Genomic DNA, 19,495 nt, shown 5'->3' on the forward strand with positions numbered 1-19,495 from the left:
TAGCTCTGCCCTGGGGGTGTGAGGGGCGCCCATGGAGTGCCGGACTGTGTGCCCCGCATTAAAGGCCCTGATTGTTCGCTGCAGGTGTCCAATCTCCTCCTTCAGCTCTTTGTTTCAGAGATCTGATTTTAGTGACATTCTGCCTGTCTCCTCCCTTCTAAGCCTTTGTCCAGTCTAACTTGAGGCCACACTAGAAGTTGCCAGGCTAGTCAACAGAAAATTGATAACCAAACTAGCGAGATACCCTGAACTTCATGCACACTGTTAATTAAGGCTTATGGATATTTTGACATTACGAGCATCTCACTTGTAATCTTCCAGCTTTTTTTTTTTTTATAATGTCTAAGTTGCCTTTAATTTGAAAGAATTAAATTTTATTGTTTGCAGCCTCAGTTTTCCTCCCTACGAAACAGGTTTAATGATAGCATTCTTTCTATGGGTAACACAAACGGTTAAGCCCTCAACTGCTAGCCAGAAGGTTGACTGTTTGAACCTGTCCTCGGAAGAAAGGCTGACGATCTGCTTCTGAAAGCTCAGAGCCCTGAAAACCCTGTGGAACACAGGTGTACTCTGACCCACACAGGGTCGCCGTGAGTTGGAATGGACTCGACGACAACTAACAGAAACAGTGATAGTAATAACGTTCTTTCTAATGGGAACCGTGACAAGTTACATGGGACTAATATTTGTGAAGCGCTTTGAGACGGCCCGTGTTCTTTATTATGATGAGGCATGTTGGGAGCACTAAATGAGGATGGGAGGATTTTCAGCTTTCCCTTACACATTTGCATAATAATTACAATGTCTTCATTGGACTGAATGCTTTGACATTGAACATTTCCTGTTTGTTTTTTATGTAACCGTTAACCAGTTCTTTGTGATCACATCTCTTATCCTTATTCTAGCACCAGGACAGGGATTCTCTGAAGACCCCTGAAGCAGAGCAGAGAGCTGTGTTCTGCTCACTCCCTGATGGAGACTTGGTCTTCCTCTGTTGTTTTATTATTTGGATTCTTTTGCCTGGATTTCTACCCCCATGTACTCTTGCTCTCTGGGCTCCTTTCAGGCATAAGTCACAATAGGTATGGGTTTGGCCTCACTCTGGTCCTTTGTAAACATCTGCCTACATCACAAAACCCCATGTTTGGCATGGCCTGCAGTGATTGGCAGTGCGTTCCCGGGAAGAGTCCAGTCCTGGAACAGCGGGGGTTGCAGGTGCACTGGCACTTGGTAGTGGGGAGCGCGCACAGTCCTCGCTTACCCAGTGCCTGAAATACTACCCAGTCCCGTCCCTGAAATATCTTGGCCTCATGGACTTGTCACTCCAATTAAAACTTCAACGTGAAAGCAGCCCAGGCTTCCTCTCCCTTTGTGCTGAATTTGGTGTGTGGACTGTGCCAGAAGCATGTCATGGAAACTGTTAGGGGGTGCCACGTTGCAGGGCACTCTCATTGTGTCTGGGACCCATTTCTTCCAGCTCTGCATCTTGCTGGCTGTGCTGCTGAGTGCACCTGAGAGGCACATTTTTGTTTGCCAACAGAAAGTCACCTTTGGGATGGTGGTGAAAGCCATTTTCCACATGTCCGCAGATACGGCCGCGTTACCAAGCCTTTTGCTATGACTTGTCTCTGGCAGGGACTTACAAAATAGTTTCTCTGGCTGACTGTCAAAAGTTACATCATAGTGGAGTAACCTGCTTTTAAATCAGACATCCATTATTCATGTATATTAACTGCTTTTTTATTTTTTTATTGGCTGTTTGGGGTATGATTTACTCTGTTCTCCCCAATTGTCTGTCTTTCTCATCTTGTTTTTTTAAATCTTAGCTCATCTGTGAATTTATAGAGCCTGCTCACATGGCTTTGTGAACGTGGATATGCAGAGCCTGCATTTTTTATAGTTGAACTTCACATTTTTGTAGGTCATATTTATGGTGGGTCAGAATAGCAGCTTGGGTCATTTTTGTGAGTAAATGCCACCCCAAAGACACACAGACTTTTTTCTTTTGTATCTTAAAAAAAAAACAAAAAGCGAGCATTACAGACTTGTACTTCAGGGTCTGTGCTGAATGCAACTGTACCTGCCGTTTGTGAAACTGCTAAATATACTGCTCTTGGGGGAAAGCGGATAGACTTTGTGTGTTCATTGGAATGCGTGAAGCATGTCTTTGCTGTAAGACCCGTGTTATCATTCGCCTGTGATCGGTAGATAGAGGCAGAGATGTGTAGCATTTACTCATTAAACTCACACTGAGCGCCTCCTGTGTGCCAGACATGGTTACAAGTATCCAGAGAAGCATCTAGTCTCTCCAAAATGTATTATATTTCTCCAGTTTGTGAGACTTGACTCTCTGGAATAATAAGGACCAGACTATTTAGTTCTCCTAAATCAGCATAATTAGTGTCGTTCTATGCAGTGGATGTTTGTATACTTTTATATATGTTTCCCTCAATCTTTTGCTCACTCTTTCAGTATCTGAGACCCTTTTTCTGGAATGATTTTCCGTATTCCAAAAGCACACTGTTGGGAAGTCCCGTTAGGGTCTGTTGGCCGAAGTGCTCTCTGGGAGTTGTATCTGGAAGCATCTGTTTCATCCTCATTCTTGAAAGGCAACTTTGCTAGCCCTTTACAGTTCTAGGTTGACACTTATATTCTCTCAGGTCTTTGAAGACTTTTTTTTTTTTAATAACTGTTTTACAATAGTTTTAGATTTACAGGCCTTTGAAGATATTAATGGTGTTGACGTCTGCCAATGTTACTGAGAAGCTGCCGATCTAATTGCCATTCCTTTTTAGAACTCTGTCTCTTTTTTTGCCTTCTTTTAAGAGTGCCTTGTCTTTAATTTTCTGATGTTTCACTATAATGCATCCAGGTGTGGATTTATTGTTATATAGCCTGTTTAGGATTTCTTGTGCTTCATTCCTTTCAGGTGTAGAAATTCTTCAGCCATTGTCGTTGTTGTGTGTCGGCAAGTCGATTCCGACTCCTAGTGTTCCTACAGAACAGAGTAGCACTCTCCCATAGGGTTTCCAAGGAGTGGCTAGTGGATTTGAACTGCCCACCTTTTGGTTAGCAGCCTGAGGTCTTAACCACCGTGCCACCCTGGCTCCTTTCAGCCATTATTGAAAATTTTTTCTCCCTCATACTGTCCGTTCTGTCTGGAACTCGGGTTGCACATGTTAAACACCTTCTCTCCCATGCTGTTCACCACTCATTCATCTCCATCTCTCTGCTGCATCCTGAGTGATTTCTTCAAATCTATGTTCGGTTACGAATTCTTTGAATCTAATTTATTGTTTATCTCATCAGTTGACCTTTTCTAGAGATTGTTTTTCAAACCTGCTTAATCAGTTTTGCTACTCTTGACCCTTGCCCTCTTTTCTTTCTGTGAAGATTTTCAGCATGCTTATTTTGTATTCTTTATCAGCTAAATATTGATGAGTTATTTCTGTATTTGGGATCCTTTTTTTTCTTTTATGCACTCACCAGTGGTTGGTCTTGGTTTGTAGGACTCTTAATTAAGGGGCCTTCATGGGAAGTTTCTGCCTCCCAGAAAGACTCTGCCAGGTACCTTGAGGCGTGTTGCCAAACAGAAGACATTTTAAATGGATTACTAGACTTGGGTTCCTTTGGCTTTGCAGGTAGTGTAAATTCAAACCCTGAACCTGTGTGAGTGCAGACATGGGATTGCGGATGCTAGGGCAAATGTTTCCACCCAGAGCTGAACCTGAGGGAGACAAGTTTCCGAGTAGGCTCTCTTTGCCAACATAGAGCATTTTTCTTTTCCTAGCTTACTTTTTACTGAGGCTGTATAGCCCTACAGGGCCCCCAGCTTTAAGCAGAGATCTGAGTTCTGAGGCTGCACTTTATACTGGCCAAAAACTGTCCCCTGTTTTTCTGGTTCTCTAGGCTCCTTTTTATTTAGGCTCCTGTCACTGGCACATGTCCCCAGAGCAGCCTGTGGCTTTGGTGCTCACTTACCTTTCTGGTGTTTTTGTACTTTTCATTTTTGGCCCCTGTGGGTTTCCCTGACTTCTTATGCATTAAACAATGTGTTGTAAAGGATGCTGGTTAATAGAATGACTCTTATCCAGCGTTTTCAGTGTTGGTAAGGTGGGTTTTTCGCACAATCTAGTGTGCCATGTTGTCAGAAGTGGAACCTTAGGACTTGACAGAGTTGGGTGTTAGAGAATCTAGAATCTGAATATTATGGAGTGAGATCTGTGAAACCATCTTCTGTTTTGAATAGAATAAAGCAGTCCCTTTGTACAAGTTGGCAGCAAGATTAGACATTTAGGAACGAGGGGGATGTATTAAGCCAAAAATGAATGTTTGAGTATTTACTGTATACTAGACTCTATACCAGCCCTGAGTGTGCCTATAATGGTACACCAACCAAAAACCAAACCCATTGCCATGGAGTTGATTACAACTCATAGTGACCCCATAGGTCAGAGTAGAACTGCCCCATAGGGTTCCCAAGCAACAGCTGGTGGATTGGAACTGCCAACCTTTGGGTTAGCAGCAGAACGCTTAACCACTGCACCACCAGGGCTCCATAATGGTACACTAGTCAGTGAACATACATACACTTATTGCATACCCGCCAAATGCGAGCACTTAGGCAGAGGCAGGGAGTGTGTAACTAACACAGTACCTGGCACATACTTGGTCCTTGATATATGCTGAATGAATGAATGATAGCATGTCTGCCCCAAAGTACTTATAGCCTAAGTCTAGGACAGTGTTTTTCAGCATGTGGCGTGGCACTTATTAACATGCCACTTCCAGAAACTCACCTGACCTGCTCAATTCAGACTCCTGAGATGACTTTCCTACCCTCAAGAGTTCAAGAGCCGGGGGTCTGGGAAAAACTTGGAGGAAGATAATATGCAGCTCAGAATGGTACCCCAGGAGCAGCAGATGAAGTGTGTAGACAGTAAACCTTCAGCCATGACGAGAGGGAATGGACTGTGTGTTGAGGGTTTCATGGACTTGAGCACAAAGTCAGCTTGATTGGGATGGAAAAGGAGAACATGAAGATTATTTGCTTCACTCTCTAGATGTTGGCTTTTCAGGACTTTTTCTTCCTCAGAAGAGCATAGTATATGTGGTAGTGATGACCCAGAACAAAGGGGAGGGGGCGGTGGTGAGTTATTAGGGATCAGGAAAGAAAGTAGGTCTCAACGAAATCTTTTTCCCCATACTTGTTATCTTTTACTCCGCATCAATCCAGGAAAACATCTCCTAACCTTTGCTCTCTTTGTCGCCTCCCTTTTTCAAATAATTTACTGATTGACAAAGCCTTTTTAAATGCTCTAGTCTTATAAGGAAGCCTTCTGACTATTCCTTTTACCCTTTTGGAAAGGCAGTGTTGGGGTTCTGAAGAGGAGAGCCAGCAGCTCAGGTTGTTGTTGTTGGCTTAATGCCTTTGACAGATATATGAGTATGAAATGAAGCGAAGAAAACACACGTGGAGCTCCTTTCCACCATCCAGCCCATGACCAAAATTCTGGGCCTATAAGACTTTTCACAGTGATTTCTGTATACCGGCAGTTTGTGTTTTTTGTGAGGGTATGTCCGTCCCAGATTTAGGAAAAGTTTACAGTGCTAAATCCAGTTCTGATTGGGTGAAGGAGGAAGGTGGGCCTGCCTTGAGCTCACCCCATTTTAGAGACAGGCCATTTCTCAGCTTTTTCCTTCATGGTTTCATTGAGTCAAACCGTGGTTTTCCTGCGCGCACACTAAGTGGCCCAGGTCACACGTGGAAGAAACAGTGCCTGCCCACCTAACCAGGGAAGGTTGTTAATGCTTCCTTTATGTTGGGCCTGTGGCTGCCTTCTTCTTCTTGACCCTGTATAGCTCCCCTGGATGCTTTAGACACCAGCCGCCAAGACATGGCTATAAGATGAGGTGGTAGGTCTCCTTGGAGAGCAAGTCCTGTGGATTGAGGAGCAGGACAGCTGGTGGCTGTGCACCAGCTGGTGAAGAGGTGGATTGTTTCAGCTGGCAGCAGGTTGAGGCTTCTGGACATCATCTGCTGTCCCTGTTCATTCCTGTGCTGAGTACATAGAAAATGATTAATAAATATCAGTCGATTAATACATATTTGTCGACTGGCTGTTGAATGGATTACAGTATTATTTCTTTTATGTAAAAAATTAGAAACAACCAAATATCCATCCATATGAAATTCTATATCCATAGAGAAATTATATGCAGCCATTAAAAAGAACAAGATCTAAAAAAAAAAGGAACAAGATCTATCTATAGGTGCTGACGAGAGAACAACTCTCAAGACACGTTGCTCAGCGGGAAAAACAAGTTTCAGAACATTAGTCCCATTCAGAGAACAGAAAAATTTTATACATACAAACATAGACGTGTGTGGAAAAGTTCTAGAAGTATATACACCAAACTGTTAAAGTGGTTGTCTTTGAGAGATGGCTGTACAGAGGGCTACCACATTCCTTGTGGTGTATAATTCTACTGTGTTGGAATGTTATAAGAATGTATTATGTTTGGAACCAGAAAAAAGATTTTTCAAAAATTAAAGAGATGTCAGAGAAATCTAAATAATTTCAAAATTGAAAGTTAAAATTTTAAGAGTAGGGTTTTTAAAAATACTCTTAAGATCGCTAAGGAAAAACAGTAAAAAAACTTTGCGCTGAAGTTCTTTTTAAAGATAATCCTTGCTTCTACGTAGTGCCTTCTCGATCTGCCTGGAAGCCAGAGAGAAAGAAAAATCACCCAGTTTATTGTGATTCTACACATCCCACTTTCCGTAGTCATCTTTGCAAAATGTGTACCTGTCTTAACGTGGTGTAGTTGTTTTAGATAATTCTTAAAGATCCGACTCCTGTAAAATTTGCTCTGTAATCACTGTTGAACCTCCTTGGTAATTTACACTTGGTACTTAAAGAAAAAATCCCAACAATACGTATCGATTTGGCGGTCACATTAGTGCAGAACATTTTCTCCAAGATTTTAGCTATGGGTAGTTTTTTCCTTCTTTACAGCATAACCATACACCTCTGAGATGAGTCAAGTGGCCGTGGATCGAGACTCACCCAACTAGAGCAATAAAGAGAAAAATTAGTCTAATGCATGGTCTTAACAAGAGGGAGTGAGTGAGCATGAATAATTAATCTCACTAGTCTGTGGCAATCAGATAAAATGAAGTCCCATTTGCTCAACCTTATTAAAAGAGAGAGAGTACGGGAGGGAGGGAGAGATGGTAAAGGTCGTTAAGGGACTTGTAACATGGAAAGAACTGCCTTTGAGATGGGTAATATATTTTATACTCTCTGTGGTCTTTAACTAAACGTCATGGTAAAGGTACTCTTTGGATAGTTCTGATTCCTTAAATTATTAAACATTCTAGAAAATACTTGACTCGCGACTACTAACTCAGATGTCTTTATGATGAATTTGCAGAGTCTTTTTTACCAAGGGATTGGATCTCACTATATCACTCAGAAATGAGCCATCTACTTATCAAAAGAGAACTAGAAAATCTGAGTCAGTATCAGATTTCAATTCTTATATTTACCACGGACATTTTACTGATTACATAAGCCTGCTTTCCTGCTACAGACGTTGAAGTATTTTATAAACAAGAAAATATGGAGCTCAAGAACCCTATTAAAAGCTCTATGCTGATACGGAAGCACAGAATATTATGCTTAAAATAGACTATGAGGTGACTTGTTTATAGCTTTTTCTCCCTTTAAACCCATTGCGGTGGAGTCGATTCTGACTCACAGCAACACTGTAGGACAGAGTAGAACTTCCCTATACAGTTTCCAAGGAGCGGCTGGTAGATTCAAACTGCTGACCTTTTGGTTAGCAGCCATAGCTCTTAACCACTGCACCACCAGGGCGCCTTTCTCCCTCTAGGAGCTGGTTTTGTGCAATTAGGTTATTAACTGTAGATAGAAGGTTTGATTATTTCTGTGTTCTCATTCGGAATAATCGTATTTTGGTTGTTCTGGAATTGTTGAAATTTTCTGAGGCAGAAACTTACGTTCAGCTGCGTCTCAGCTTGTCTTCTCTGGTCTTTATGGGTTAAGAAGGCACTTTTAATTTTGAAATGGCCCTCTTTCTTTCAGAAGCTATTAGCTTCTGAAAATAATTAACTAATATTTTAATGATGTTTTCACTCTTAGCAGTTTTCAGAGATTCACTTGTTGGAAGTATGTGCTGTTGGAAAAATGAGATGGTTTTCAAGGTGGAGATCATTTAGAACTTCCCAATAAACCAACACCAAAACCAGATCCGTTGCTGTCAAGTTGATTCTGACTCATAGTGACCCTATAGGACAGAGTAGAACTGCCCCGTACCAAAATAAAAATCTATACACTGATAATTGATAAATTTATAGCTGAAAAAGAAAAAGCACACCATTTTTATGTGTGCGCTAAGAGGAGGCAGTATCTATAAAATATTGATATTTAAACTTCGGAGATCAGTGATTAATTTTTTTTAAGCACATGGTCAATAGAAGGCAATGTATGCTCAGAATGTGTATGTTTGTGTATGTGTGCGTATGTTTCAATTAGGAGGAGGCTTTTGAATTGCGAATTTTGGCACAAGGACTGTGTTCTCAGCACCTACAACAGTGACTGACAATAGCAAGTATTAACTGAATTGAGTTACTAACATTTTTAATAAAAAATTTAATGTCCTTATGAATCAGCCTTTTTTTTTTTTTTAATTTTTGCTGGAGAGCTGGTACTATAAAAGTATTCTAATACAATGATATCTTGTCTAGAGATGGAGCCCTGGTGGCGCAGTGGTTAAGAGCTTGGCAGCTAACCAAAAGGCCAGCAGTTCAAATCTACCAGTCGCTCCTTGGAAACCCTATGAGGAAGTTGTACTCTGTCCTGCAGGGTCACTGTGAGTCTGAATCGACTTGACGGCAATGAGTTTGGTTTTTCGGTTTGTCTGGAGATAAAAGGTCCCTTTCTTATTTGCCTCCATGCCTATGGAACAGAACTTTGTAAAATTAGAAAGTAGACAGTGACCGAAGAGGGATGTTTGGAAGTAAGAGCTTGTGTTTTGGTTTGTAGTTCAATCTAAAAAAACCCAAAATCAAACCCATTGCTGGGCGCATAGAGACCCTATAGAATGGAATAGAACTGCCCCATAGGGTTTCCAAGGAGCACCTAGTGGATTTGAACTGCCGACCTTTAGGTTAACAGCTGAGCAGTTACCTGCTGCGCCACCAGGGCTCCAGTTTAAAGGAATCATCTAATAGTTAACTATGCCAACTTCTTCTTCCTGGATACTTGTACTGTTTTTTTGTTTTTGTTTTTTTTTGTTTTTAACCACCTTCTTTGGTATAAATATGGAGCCCTGGTACGCAGTTGGTTAAGAGCTTGGCTGCTAACCAAAAGGTTGGAAGTTCACATCTACCAGCTGCTCCTTGGAAACCTTATGGAGCAGTTCTACCCTGTCCTGTAGGGTCGCTGTGAGTCACAATCAACTCAGTTGGCAGTGGGGTTTGGTATAAATGAAGAGGGCGGAAGAAAGAGAACCGAAGGTGGCTCACCTACGAGTTCCCTTGTTGATTTACTGTTATTTCTAAGTCAGAAGCAACAAGTGGCCCTTAGTTTCCAGACCTCTTTTTCTATGCGAACACTCCAAAAAGCAGCCAGAATACCTGATTTCCCCATTTTGCATTTTTCTTTCATGTCTCCTATGAGTTTATTTGCCCCTGGGCCTGTAGAACTCTTTGGTCGCATTTTCCTTTGGTCAGATGGTATAGCCACATTGCTATAGGACCGCTAACCCGAAACGGTTGGGGAATTGGGCAGCAGAACATATTCTTTAATGAGGGCCTAGTGGTGGTGAGCATGCCCTGGACTGAGCTGAAATGAAAGTGTTGGATGCAGTTCTGAGGTATGTCATTGTACACCCTTCTATTTTTCTTCCTCCACCAGATCCTGGTGTGCAGCCTGGAAGCCGAACGCTGCATCTCGAAGCTGGGTAATGCACTTGGTGACTTCACGTGCGTCAACCTCCGAGACAGTCCTCCCAGTCTCATGATCAGCGGCAACATGGACAGGAGGTAGGTCTGAGTGATAAGTGGCATTTTGCAGCATCAGGCAGCTTCTGTGGAGGCCTTGCCCCTCAGCCTCACCATGTACGCCGATGGTCTCTACTGCTCACCCCCTCAGCGCTCACTCGACAGCTCTGCCCACCTGGAGTTCAGCTCTGTGCGTACACACTGTCTCTGTGAAATTGGAGAACAAAGTCTTGTATTAGGTAATAGTTGGGCATAGCTGTGTCTCTGCTTCATTTCTGAAGCACCATGGGAAGGTTTTCTTTTAAGCCATTTGGTGGACGCAGTTGGTGGAAGGTCCAGTGAGACCACTTGGAATATTTTTTGTCCCCCTGCTGCAGAATTTGTTTGGCATTTAAAAGCTCACTTTTAATATTAAAAACAATAACCTAAGGGATGAATCATGTTCAGCAAAATAGGGTTGCCTGCCAAATGATGTCAAGAGTGTATTTCAGAGCACTATGGTGTCCCTCTGGTGATGGGGAAAAAAGAGTCTTCATGTGGACAGATTCCAGTTTCTATTTAGCTGATTAGTAGTCTTCTCTTGAACGCATTGGCTCTGGGAGTCAGATTTTCCCGGTACAGGGTCCAGTGCCAGCCACAAACGCTCCAGGAACCATCATCACGAAAGGATTAAAGTGTTTGAAAAAGACCCTCTGAGTCCAAATTTTAGGTTTTCCCCCCCTCGTCTTTTCTTTTCCTTTTCTTTTTTTTGGCTGGTTATCTGCCGTGTCTGATCCAGTGCCCCAAAGAGAGGTAGCATGGCTGGAGGCCAGGCTCTGCCGGTGCCACCTCCCCTGTGCCTGGCCCTGGGCTGCAGGTGGTGGTCTGCTTGGTGGTGGGTATCAGATTGTGAGGCGGGTACGCCTCTGTGCCAAATCCCAGACCACTGTCCCGCCAGTGCAGCAGCTTGCAAAAATAATTATTTTGTCAAATAATATTTTCAACTCTCGACCTTTCTAGCTACTCTCCCCTCTTAGAACAAAAAGATAATGTGAGTATTCTTTACAGGAAATACTCAATCTTTTTTTTTTTTTCTCAAGGCGTCCTAAAATGGCAGATATCCTGATGCTTGAGAATTGAGCTTCTCAGTGCACGTCCAGGCAGTTTTTCTCTTTAAAAAAAACAAAACAAAACTGGACTTGGTAAGTGTCCTCTACATGTGACACAGCAAATGAAAGAAACCAGTTTTTATAGCCTGATGCTCACGTCTTAGTTTCCAGACGGTGCTATACAAAGGATCCAAGCTTCTCCAATAGGATCTCCCCTCAGGGACCCAACAGCTACTTGTTTTCCAGGAGAGCGAATGCAGAGGGCTCTTGGGGGCATCCAGATGGAAAGGTCTGGGATCGTGGATTCTGCTTCAGAGCTCGTTTGCAATGTGAGATTTTGGTGTTCAAGCACAGCTAGGCTCCCAGGAAACCAAAGTGATGTTCCCAGAGGAGAGGCCTCTGCCTTCACCATCACTTAGCCCAGTTTGCTCTGGAAGAATGCTTTCCAGCCAGATGGTGATGACCACTATCAGCTATACATGGCGTCGTCAGTCAGGAGACCCAGGCATACTTAGTAAAGCAGACTCCTTCCTCGGGAGCAGGGCTGCCAGATTACGTAGCTATTGCCAGAAGAGGAGCTAAAATGCCTGGTGAAAGGGCTCTCTGGTCATTTTTTAAAATACTTTATTGTTTTTGGTGAACATTTACAGAGTAAATTAGGTTCCGATTTGACAATTTCTGTACAAACTGTTCGGTGACATTGGTTACATTTTTCGCAACGAGTCACCATTCTCTTTGATGATGTTCTGGTTGTTCTGTTTCCAGTACTCTAGTGTCCCTGACCCCTTATCTTTTCATCTTTGCTTTAGAGTAACTTCTGACCTCTTGGTCTCATGTAGATGATTTTTTAGTAGAGTACCATACTTATGGGTAATATCCTTTATTTGGTGTGCTACTCTGTTATTTTGTGAAAAAGTCATCTTAAGGGATAGGTTTGGTTCCCGGTTTAAAAAGTATCTCAGGGCAACAGTCTCAGGAAGTCCTCTGGTCTCAACTGGTCTACTAAGTCTGGGCTTTTTAAGAATTTGAGTTCTGTTCTGCATTTTTTCCCCCTTCTATCAGGGTCCATATGTTATGGCCCTGATGAGAATGGTCAGTAGTGGTAGCCGGCCACTGTCTAATTCTTCTGGTCTCAGGGCAGATCAGGCTGTGGCTTGGGTAGGCTGTTAGCCCTGTAGACTAGTTTCTTGTCTGAGACTTCGGTTTCCTTCTCTGGTCATTCTGAAGTCCAAATTTGACCGTGTTAAGTCCATTTTATTAGTAAACCAATGTTACAGGTTTTTTAAAAAGACTGGCTGAGAACAGATGAGTGATACGCAGTTGGCAGAGGGTTGGGCTGTCCAAAATGGCATTAATCAGGGCCCATCCTGGGGCTGTGTGCCGCTATTTGACGACTGCTGGTCCATCCGGGGCCAGCCTCACATATGAGGCTGCTTTTTATGAATCGTAATAGCAGTGTTAGCAATATGCATTGGAAACGCAGATGCTGATCTGTTTTTTTTAAAATAAAAATTGTACATCTGGAAAAAGGAACAAGAAATTGAGACATTTAAATGTGGTGGAGGGAAGTCTTATTTTTTTTTCCCCCAAAGGCTTAATAGCTATGAGTAAGACTGCTTTAGAGATGCATGCCCAGGCTTGTGTAGCTTGTGTTTTATTTCAAAAATGGGAGTAGGGGGTGAAATATTAAGAGAACTCTGAGAAGAACTATGTCCTTGGCCGTCTCTTAATGGCTGAGGCAACTAAAAAAAAAAAAAATGGAACCTCCCTTTTTTATTTAAAAAACTGAATTCCCACTGTATTCCCTTAGTACTTTATAAATAACTTGAGAGTAAAATGGACTCTGGAGATACATAAAGCTGTCTCAGGTTAAGACAAAAATAAAGTAATTTTTCATTAAAGTAAGGAAATTAGCTTGAGTAGTTTGCAAACATAGGTAGAATTTTGCAAGGGTTTTTTTTTTTTTTTCCTGGGTGGAAACCTAGGCTTAATTTAAAAATGAAAAAAAAAAAAAAAAAAAAATAGCTAACCTAGTCTGTCACCCATTGCAGAAAAAGTCAGAGGGTAATGAGAGTCTCATGAAGAATAAGGGAATGAGTAGAATGGAAACTTGGCTATTGTTAGATTGTGCTTTTCCCTTGCTGGGAGGGAAGCATTGTACAGTTGTGGGAAGAGAGTGAGGTGGGGTTTTTGCACAACAGTTTTATCAGTATGGATCAATGAGTCTTTCTAAACACATCCTTTTCTTCTTTTATTGTGCTTTAAGTAAAAGTTTACAGTTCAAGTTAGTTTCTCATGCAAAAATTTATACACACATTGTTAGGAGGCCCTAGTTGCTCTCCCTGTAATGTGTCAGCACACTCCTCCTTTCCACCCCAGATTTCCCGTGTCCATTCAACCAGCTCCTGTCCCCCTCTGCCTTCTCATCTTGCCTCTGGACAGGAGATGCCCATTTAGTCTCATGTATCTACTTGAGCTAAGAAGCACACTCCTCACAAGTATCATTTTATGTCTGATAGTCCAGTCTTTGTCTGAAGAGTTCGCTTTGGGAGTGGTTTTAGTTTTGAGCTAACAGAGAGTCCGGGGGCCATGTCTTCCAGGTTCCCTCCAGTCTCAGACCATTAAGTCTGGTCTTTTTATTAGAATCTGAGTTCTGCACCCTACTTTCCTGCTGCTCCGTCAGGGACTCCGTGTTGTGTTCCTTGTCAGGGCAGTCATTGGTGGTAGCTGGGCACCATCTAGTTCTTCTGGTCTCAGGCTGATGGAGTCTCTGGTTTATGTGGCCCTTTCTGTCTCTCGGGCTTATATTTTCCTTGTCTTTGGTGTTCATCATTCTCCTTTGCTCCAGGTGGGTTGGGACCAATTGATGCATCTTAGATGGCCATTTGCTAGATTTTAAGACCCCAGATCAGATGCTACTCACCGAAGTGGGATGCAGAACGTTTTCTTAATGAACTTTGTTATTTATGCCAGTTAACCTAGATGTTCCCCAATACCATGGTCCCCAGATCCCCGCGCCTGCTACTCTGTCCCTCAAAGTGTTTGGTTGTGTTCAGGAAACTTCTTAGCTTTTGGTTTAGTCCAGTTGTGCTGACTTTCCCTGTATAGTATGTTGTTCTTCCCTTTACCTTAGATAATTCTTGTCTACTATGTAGTTCTAAACAAGTTTTTTTTTGTTTTTTCCTTCTGAGACCGAGAAGAGAAATGAGTAATGTTACAGGACGAACGATGAACGTTAGATATTAGGACTGGGTGCTTGTGTCTGTTCTGTTTACCAGGGTCTTAGCACAGTGCTTGGTATGTAGCATGTTCTTAACACCAGATGCATTTTATTTATTCTAAGGGGCGTTTTTTTTTTTAAAGTTTCACATCTATGATATTGGGATTTTTAAATCATTGGCATCTTAAAATTGTCAGTGTTTTTTTAATGTTACATAAAATAATGGTTCTTCTTATAATCGTGTCTTTAATTGAGTGAAGTATGTATTTGTTCTGTGAAAGCAAAAATGAATTAATATCTTGGATTATAACATTATGAGAAGCTTGATATGTTAGGACAGAATTGGTAAGAAATAGACCACTTTGTTTTTAGGGAGCTCACTGAGTTTCTAGAATCTGTAAGTTTATGTCTTCCACCAAATTTGGGGTGTTTTCAGCCATTATTTCTTCAAATATTTTCTGCACTAATCCCTTTCTCCTCCTCTTCTGGGACTCCACTGACGCGAAGGTTTGACTTTTTGGTATTGTCCCATAGGTCATTTAGACTCTGCTCATTTTCTTGCCCAAACTTACTTTTCTTTCTGTTCTTCAGATTGGATAAATTTCTATTGATCTAATTTTAGGTTCACTGACTGTTTTCCTCTATTATGTCCATCCTGTTACTGAGCTCATGCAGTGAATTTTTTTAGATTGTGTATTTTTTGGTTCTAAAAATTACCATTCAGTTTTTTTTACAGTTTCTGTTTCTCTGCTGAAAACATCAGTTTTTCCACTCCATTTTATCTTTACTTCATAGAATATAGTTAACAATAGCTGCTTTAAAGTAGTTGCTAAGTCCCAAAATGTGAGTAATCTCAGGGTTGACATCTGTTAATTGTCTTTTCCCTTGAGAATTAGTCACATTTTTCTGGGGTTTTGTTTGTTCTTGTATGTCCAGTAATTTTTTGGATATATCTTAGACATTGTGAATGTATGTTGTATACACTTGGGATCCTGTTGTGTAGTCGTCTGGAGAATTTTAAACAAGCCGTAACCCTAGTTAGGTTCAGGCTGCAAGTTCTCTCTTGCTGATGTGGCCAGTAGTTCTAATGTCAATGCAATTTCCAAAGCCTTTGCTGTGCCGCCCTAAGTCTGTACCGTGCATATGCCCAGGGGATAGTCTGAGACTTGGCAGTGATTTAAAGTTCGTTCAGTTCTCGTGGCCTTTGTTACACTGCGTCAGACTACCCTGCACAGCTCAAGGGTGAGCCTGGGATTTGCATGGGTTCATATACAGTATTATAGGATCCCCCTCTGCAGTTTCTTCCTCTCTGGAACTTCGTATGCTTTCCAGGCTGGAGGAGCCCTTTATCGTGGTCCACTGGCCAGAAAGAAGGGGTTTCTCTCCAAGTTTTATCTGCCTGAATTGCTACCACCATGCAGCTCTGTGACTGGGGCCTATCCTTGGGGCGAGACTTTAAGATAAAGAGAGGGAAAAAAACAAACAAAAAAACCCCAAAATATTTCTACACTCTTTGGACTGCAGGGCCCCTTTTCTGGGTTCCTTTGGTCAGAAAGGTAGAGATTGTGTTGAGTTGTAGCCTTGAGCACCACCACTCAGCTCTGTTACTGGAGCCCATACAAAGCTGTGAGAGAAAAGGGGGGGAAACGAGAAACTCTTTCCCCATATGTGTGACTCGTCCACAATCTGCCTACTTTAGTTTACTTTCACAGTCCTCGGGTGTTTACTTGTTGTATTTTGTTCAGAGGTTCTGGTTGTGGTCAGCAGAGACATAGGCAGTACTGGGCTTACTCCATCTTGCCCAGAATCAGAACTTCCCCTTTCTTTTAAATGATTTAAATATACAGTGTAGTTGACAATACAGGGCTGTTATTAAAGAGGTCCTTTACGTTCTGTGGTCTCATTCTTCTCCAGTGAAATCAGGGATGGAGTATGGAGAAGCTTATCACTGCTCCGCCAGTAAGAGTGGTGTTAACAGCACATGTCAGGCTGTTCCTGTGTTGCCAAGGCAACATTTGTTGAACCAACAAATCCCACAGTTCCTTTCACCGTGTTCTTACATTATTCAATTTTATAGCAGCTTTATTGAGAGAGAATTCACATACCACACAATTCATCAGTTTAAATTATACGAATCAGTGGTTTTTAATAAGTTCACAGGGTTGTGCAACCACCACCACAGTCCATTTTAGAACATTTTTATTTCTCCAAAAAAGAAACCCTACACCCATCAGCAGTCACTCTCCATGTCCTCCCGGTCCCACCAGCTCTAGGCAGCCACTCATCTTCCTCTCTCTGTGAATTTGCCTATTCTTGACATTTTGTGCAAGTGGGCTCATAATATGATGTGGTCTTTTGTGACTGGCTTTTTTCATTTAACATAATGTTTCCAAGATTCGTCCATTGTAGCAGGTATCAGTATTGCATTCTTTTTTATGGCTGAATAATATTCCATTGTATGGACACACCACATTTGGCTTATCCATTCATCAGTAGATGGCCATCTGGTGGTTTTCCTTTTTGGGTTATTCTGAATAATACTGCTGTTAACATCCATGTACAAGCTTTTGTATGACCATGTTTTCATTTCTCTTGGGTATATACCCAGTCATATGGTAATTCTGTTTAAACTTTTGAGGATCTGCCAGAGTGTTTTCCAAAGCAGCTGCACTGTTTTACATCCCCACCAGCAATATATAAGGGTTCCATTTTCCCTACATCCTCACCAGCACTTGGCTGTTGTCTCTGAGAGGGCGTGAGGTAGTATCTCATTGTGGTTTTCATTTGCATTTCCCTGATGGCAAATGTTGAATGTTTTTTTACATTCTCATTGGCCATTTGTGTGTCTTCTTTGGAGACATGTCTATTCAGATCCTTTGCCCATTTTTTTTTTTTTAATTGTGCTTTTAGTGAAAGTTTACAAGTCAGTCTCTCATGCCAAAATTTATATACACCTTGCTATATACTCCTAGTTGCTCTCCCCTCAATGAGACAGCATACTCCTTCCCTCCACTCTCTATTTTCGTGTCCATTTGGCCAGCTTCTGACCCCCTCTGCCCTCTCATCTCCCTTCCAGACAGGAGCTGCTCACAAAGTCTCATGTGTGTACTGGATCCAAGAAGCTCACTCTTCACTAGTATCATTTTCTGTCTTACAGTCCAGTCCAATCCCTGTCTGAAGAGTTGGCTTTGGGAAGAGTTCCTGTCTTGGGGTAACAGAAGGTCTGGGGAACACGACCTCTGGGTCCTAGTCTCAGTTAGACCATGAAGTCTGGTCTTTTTTACAAGAATTTGAGGTCTACATCCCACTGCTATCCTGCTGCCTCAGGGGTTCTCTGTTATGTTCCCTGTCAGGGTAGTCATCGGTTGTAGCCGGGCACCATCTAGTTCTTCTGGTCTCAGGCTGATATAGTTAGTGTGTGGTTTATGTGGCCTTTTCTGTCTCTTGGGCTTTGCCCATTTTTTAATCGAGTTATTTGTCTTCATATTGCGTTGTAAGAGTTTTTGTATGTGCTGGATACCAATCACTTATCAGATAAGTGATTTGCAAATATTTTCTTATATTCTGTGGATTGTCTTTTTACTTTCTTGATGGTGTTGTCTGAAGCACAGAAGTTTTTAGTTTTGATGAAGTCAAGTTTATTTTTTCTTTGGTTGTCATATCTAAGAACCCATTTCTTAACCTAAGGTCATAGAGTTTTACAGTTTTAGTTCTTATATTGAAGCTAATGATCAATTTGGTATTAACTTTGGTACGTGGTATGAGGTCAGGGTCCCACTTCATTCTTTCGCATGTGGATAACCAGTTGTCCTGGCACCATTTGCTGAAAAGACTAGTCTTTCGCCATTGAACTATCTTAGCAGCCTTGTTGAAAATCGTTTGACCATAAATTGGAGGGTGTATTTTGGACTCTTAGTTCTGTTCTGTTAAATGTCTATCTTCATGCCAGTACCTAACTGTCCTGATTATCTACAGCTATTCGATTGTTACCTCACCACATTTTAACTAAGTAAGACATGGTAAGCTTCTAAATGTCAGGCATGTTGAGCTTTAACATTATATATGAGAGCGAAAGGAAACCCTGGTAGCCTAGTGGTTAAGTGCTGCGGCTGGTAACCAAAAGGTCAGCAGTTCGAATCTGCCAGACGCTCTTTGGAAACCCTGTGGGGCTGTTCTACTCTGTCCTTGTAGGGTCGCTCTGAGTCAGAATTGACTCGATGGCAGTGGATTTTTTTTTTGTTGTTGTTTATGAAAGTGAAAAAGTCATATTGGAGTCTTCATGTGCTAAATGGGCATATGGAACATTCAGTAGTTCCAATTTGGGGTCATGTCCCTTATTGTTCTGGCATTATGTACGTTCTCATCTTTTCCACAGGCAGTATCGTGGGGCTGGCATGCGGATTGCGGAATGTTTGGTCTAGCAGGGATCTCTGAAACCCTCCAGTGCTGCTCCAGCTGAGGAAACAGGTCTAGAAAGGTTGAGTGATCAGTTTGCGGGGCGTGTTACTTTGGCCATACTGATTTTAGGGGCAGTGTAGAGAATGCTAAACTTCAGAGATACAGCTTTAAAATACAGACACCTCTAAGCTTAGCCTAGTTGGATTAAACTGGGTAGTTCTACTTGAAAATACATGTGTTTCTAGTTGCTCTGCTTAAATCAGTCATTCACAGAAGACCCTCATTAGTGCTATGTAGATAAAACTATTGATTTGGGCATACAGGTTATATTTAAAATCCTCTTTAATAACTCAGGTTCAGTGAAACCAAACGAATCATGTATTGATTTCTTTTTTAAAAAATACTAGTTTTCTTGATTAATTAGGTCATTTAAAAAAAAAAGCTTACATTTTAATACCTTATCGCTTGTTCTCTTTGTTTTCTGGATAGAAATATAAGCGGAGGTCAGGTCCTTCTTAATGACACTCCCAAGCCAGATTCTGAATAGGCTTTAGCTTTGCTATCGAATATAGTCTGCCTTATTATCATATGGGACTCTTTAATCCAAACCATTGGGAAGCTCACCCTGAGTTGTGACCCCCAGTTGAAGAGTCTCGGAGCGTACTTCTGCCCTGACGCATAGAAAGTCGTGGTACTGCTTCCCGCTGTGAGAGAGCGAGTGAGTGGGGCGTAAATGTTGTATTTGCTCCATCTGCAAGC

General features: G+C 41.8%; 1 protein-coding gene across 1 annotated transcript in view; it reads left to right on the top strand.

The window, feature by feature from the left end:
* Positions 1-19,495, top strand: part of FBXW8 (F-box and WD repeat domain containing 8) — a 139,338-nt gene that overhangs the window by 108,017 nt on the left and 11,826 nt on the right. Inside the window, exon 8 of the mRNA XM_064272262.1 lies at positions 9,945-10,072. Coding sequence (XP_064128332.1) covers positions 9,945-10,072 — 128 coding nt within the window. The remainder of the gene's footprint in view (positions 1-9,944; positions 10,073-19,495) is intronic.

The sequence above is a fragment of the Loxodonta africana genome, chromosome 19 (genome assembly GCF_030014295.1).
Source record: "Loxodonta africana isolate mLoxAfr1 chromosome 19, mLoxAfr1.hap2, whole genome shotgun sequence".
NCBI classification, from domain to species: domain Eukaryota; kingdom Metazoa; phylum Chordata; class Mammalia; order Proboscidea; family Elephantidae; genus Loxodonta; species Loxodonta africana.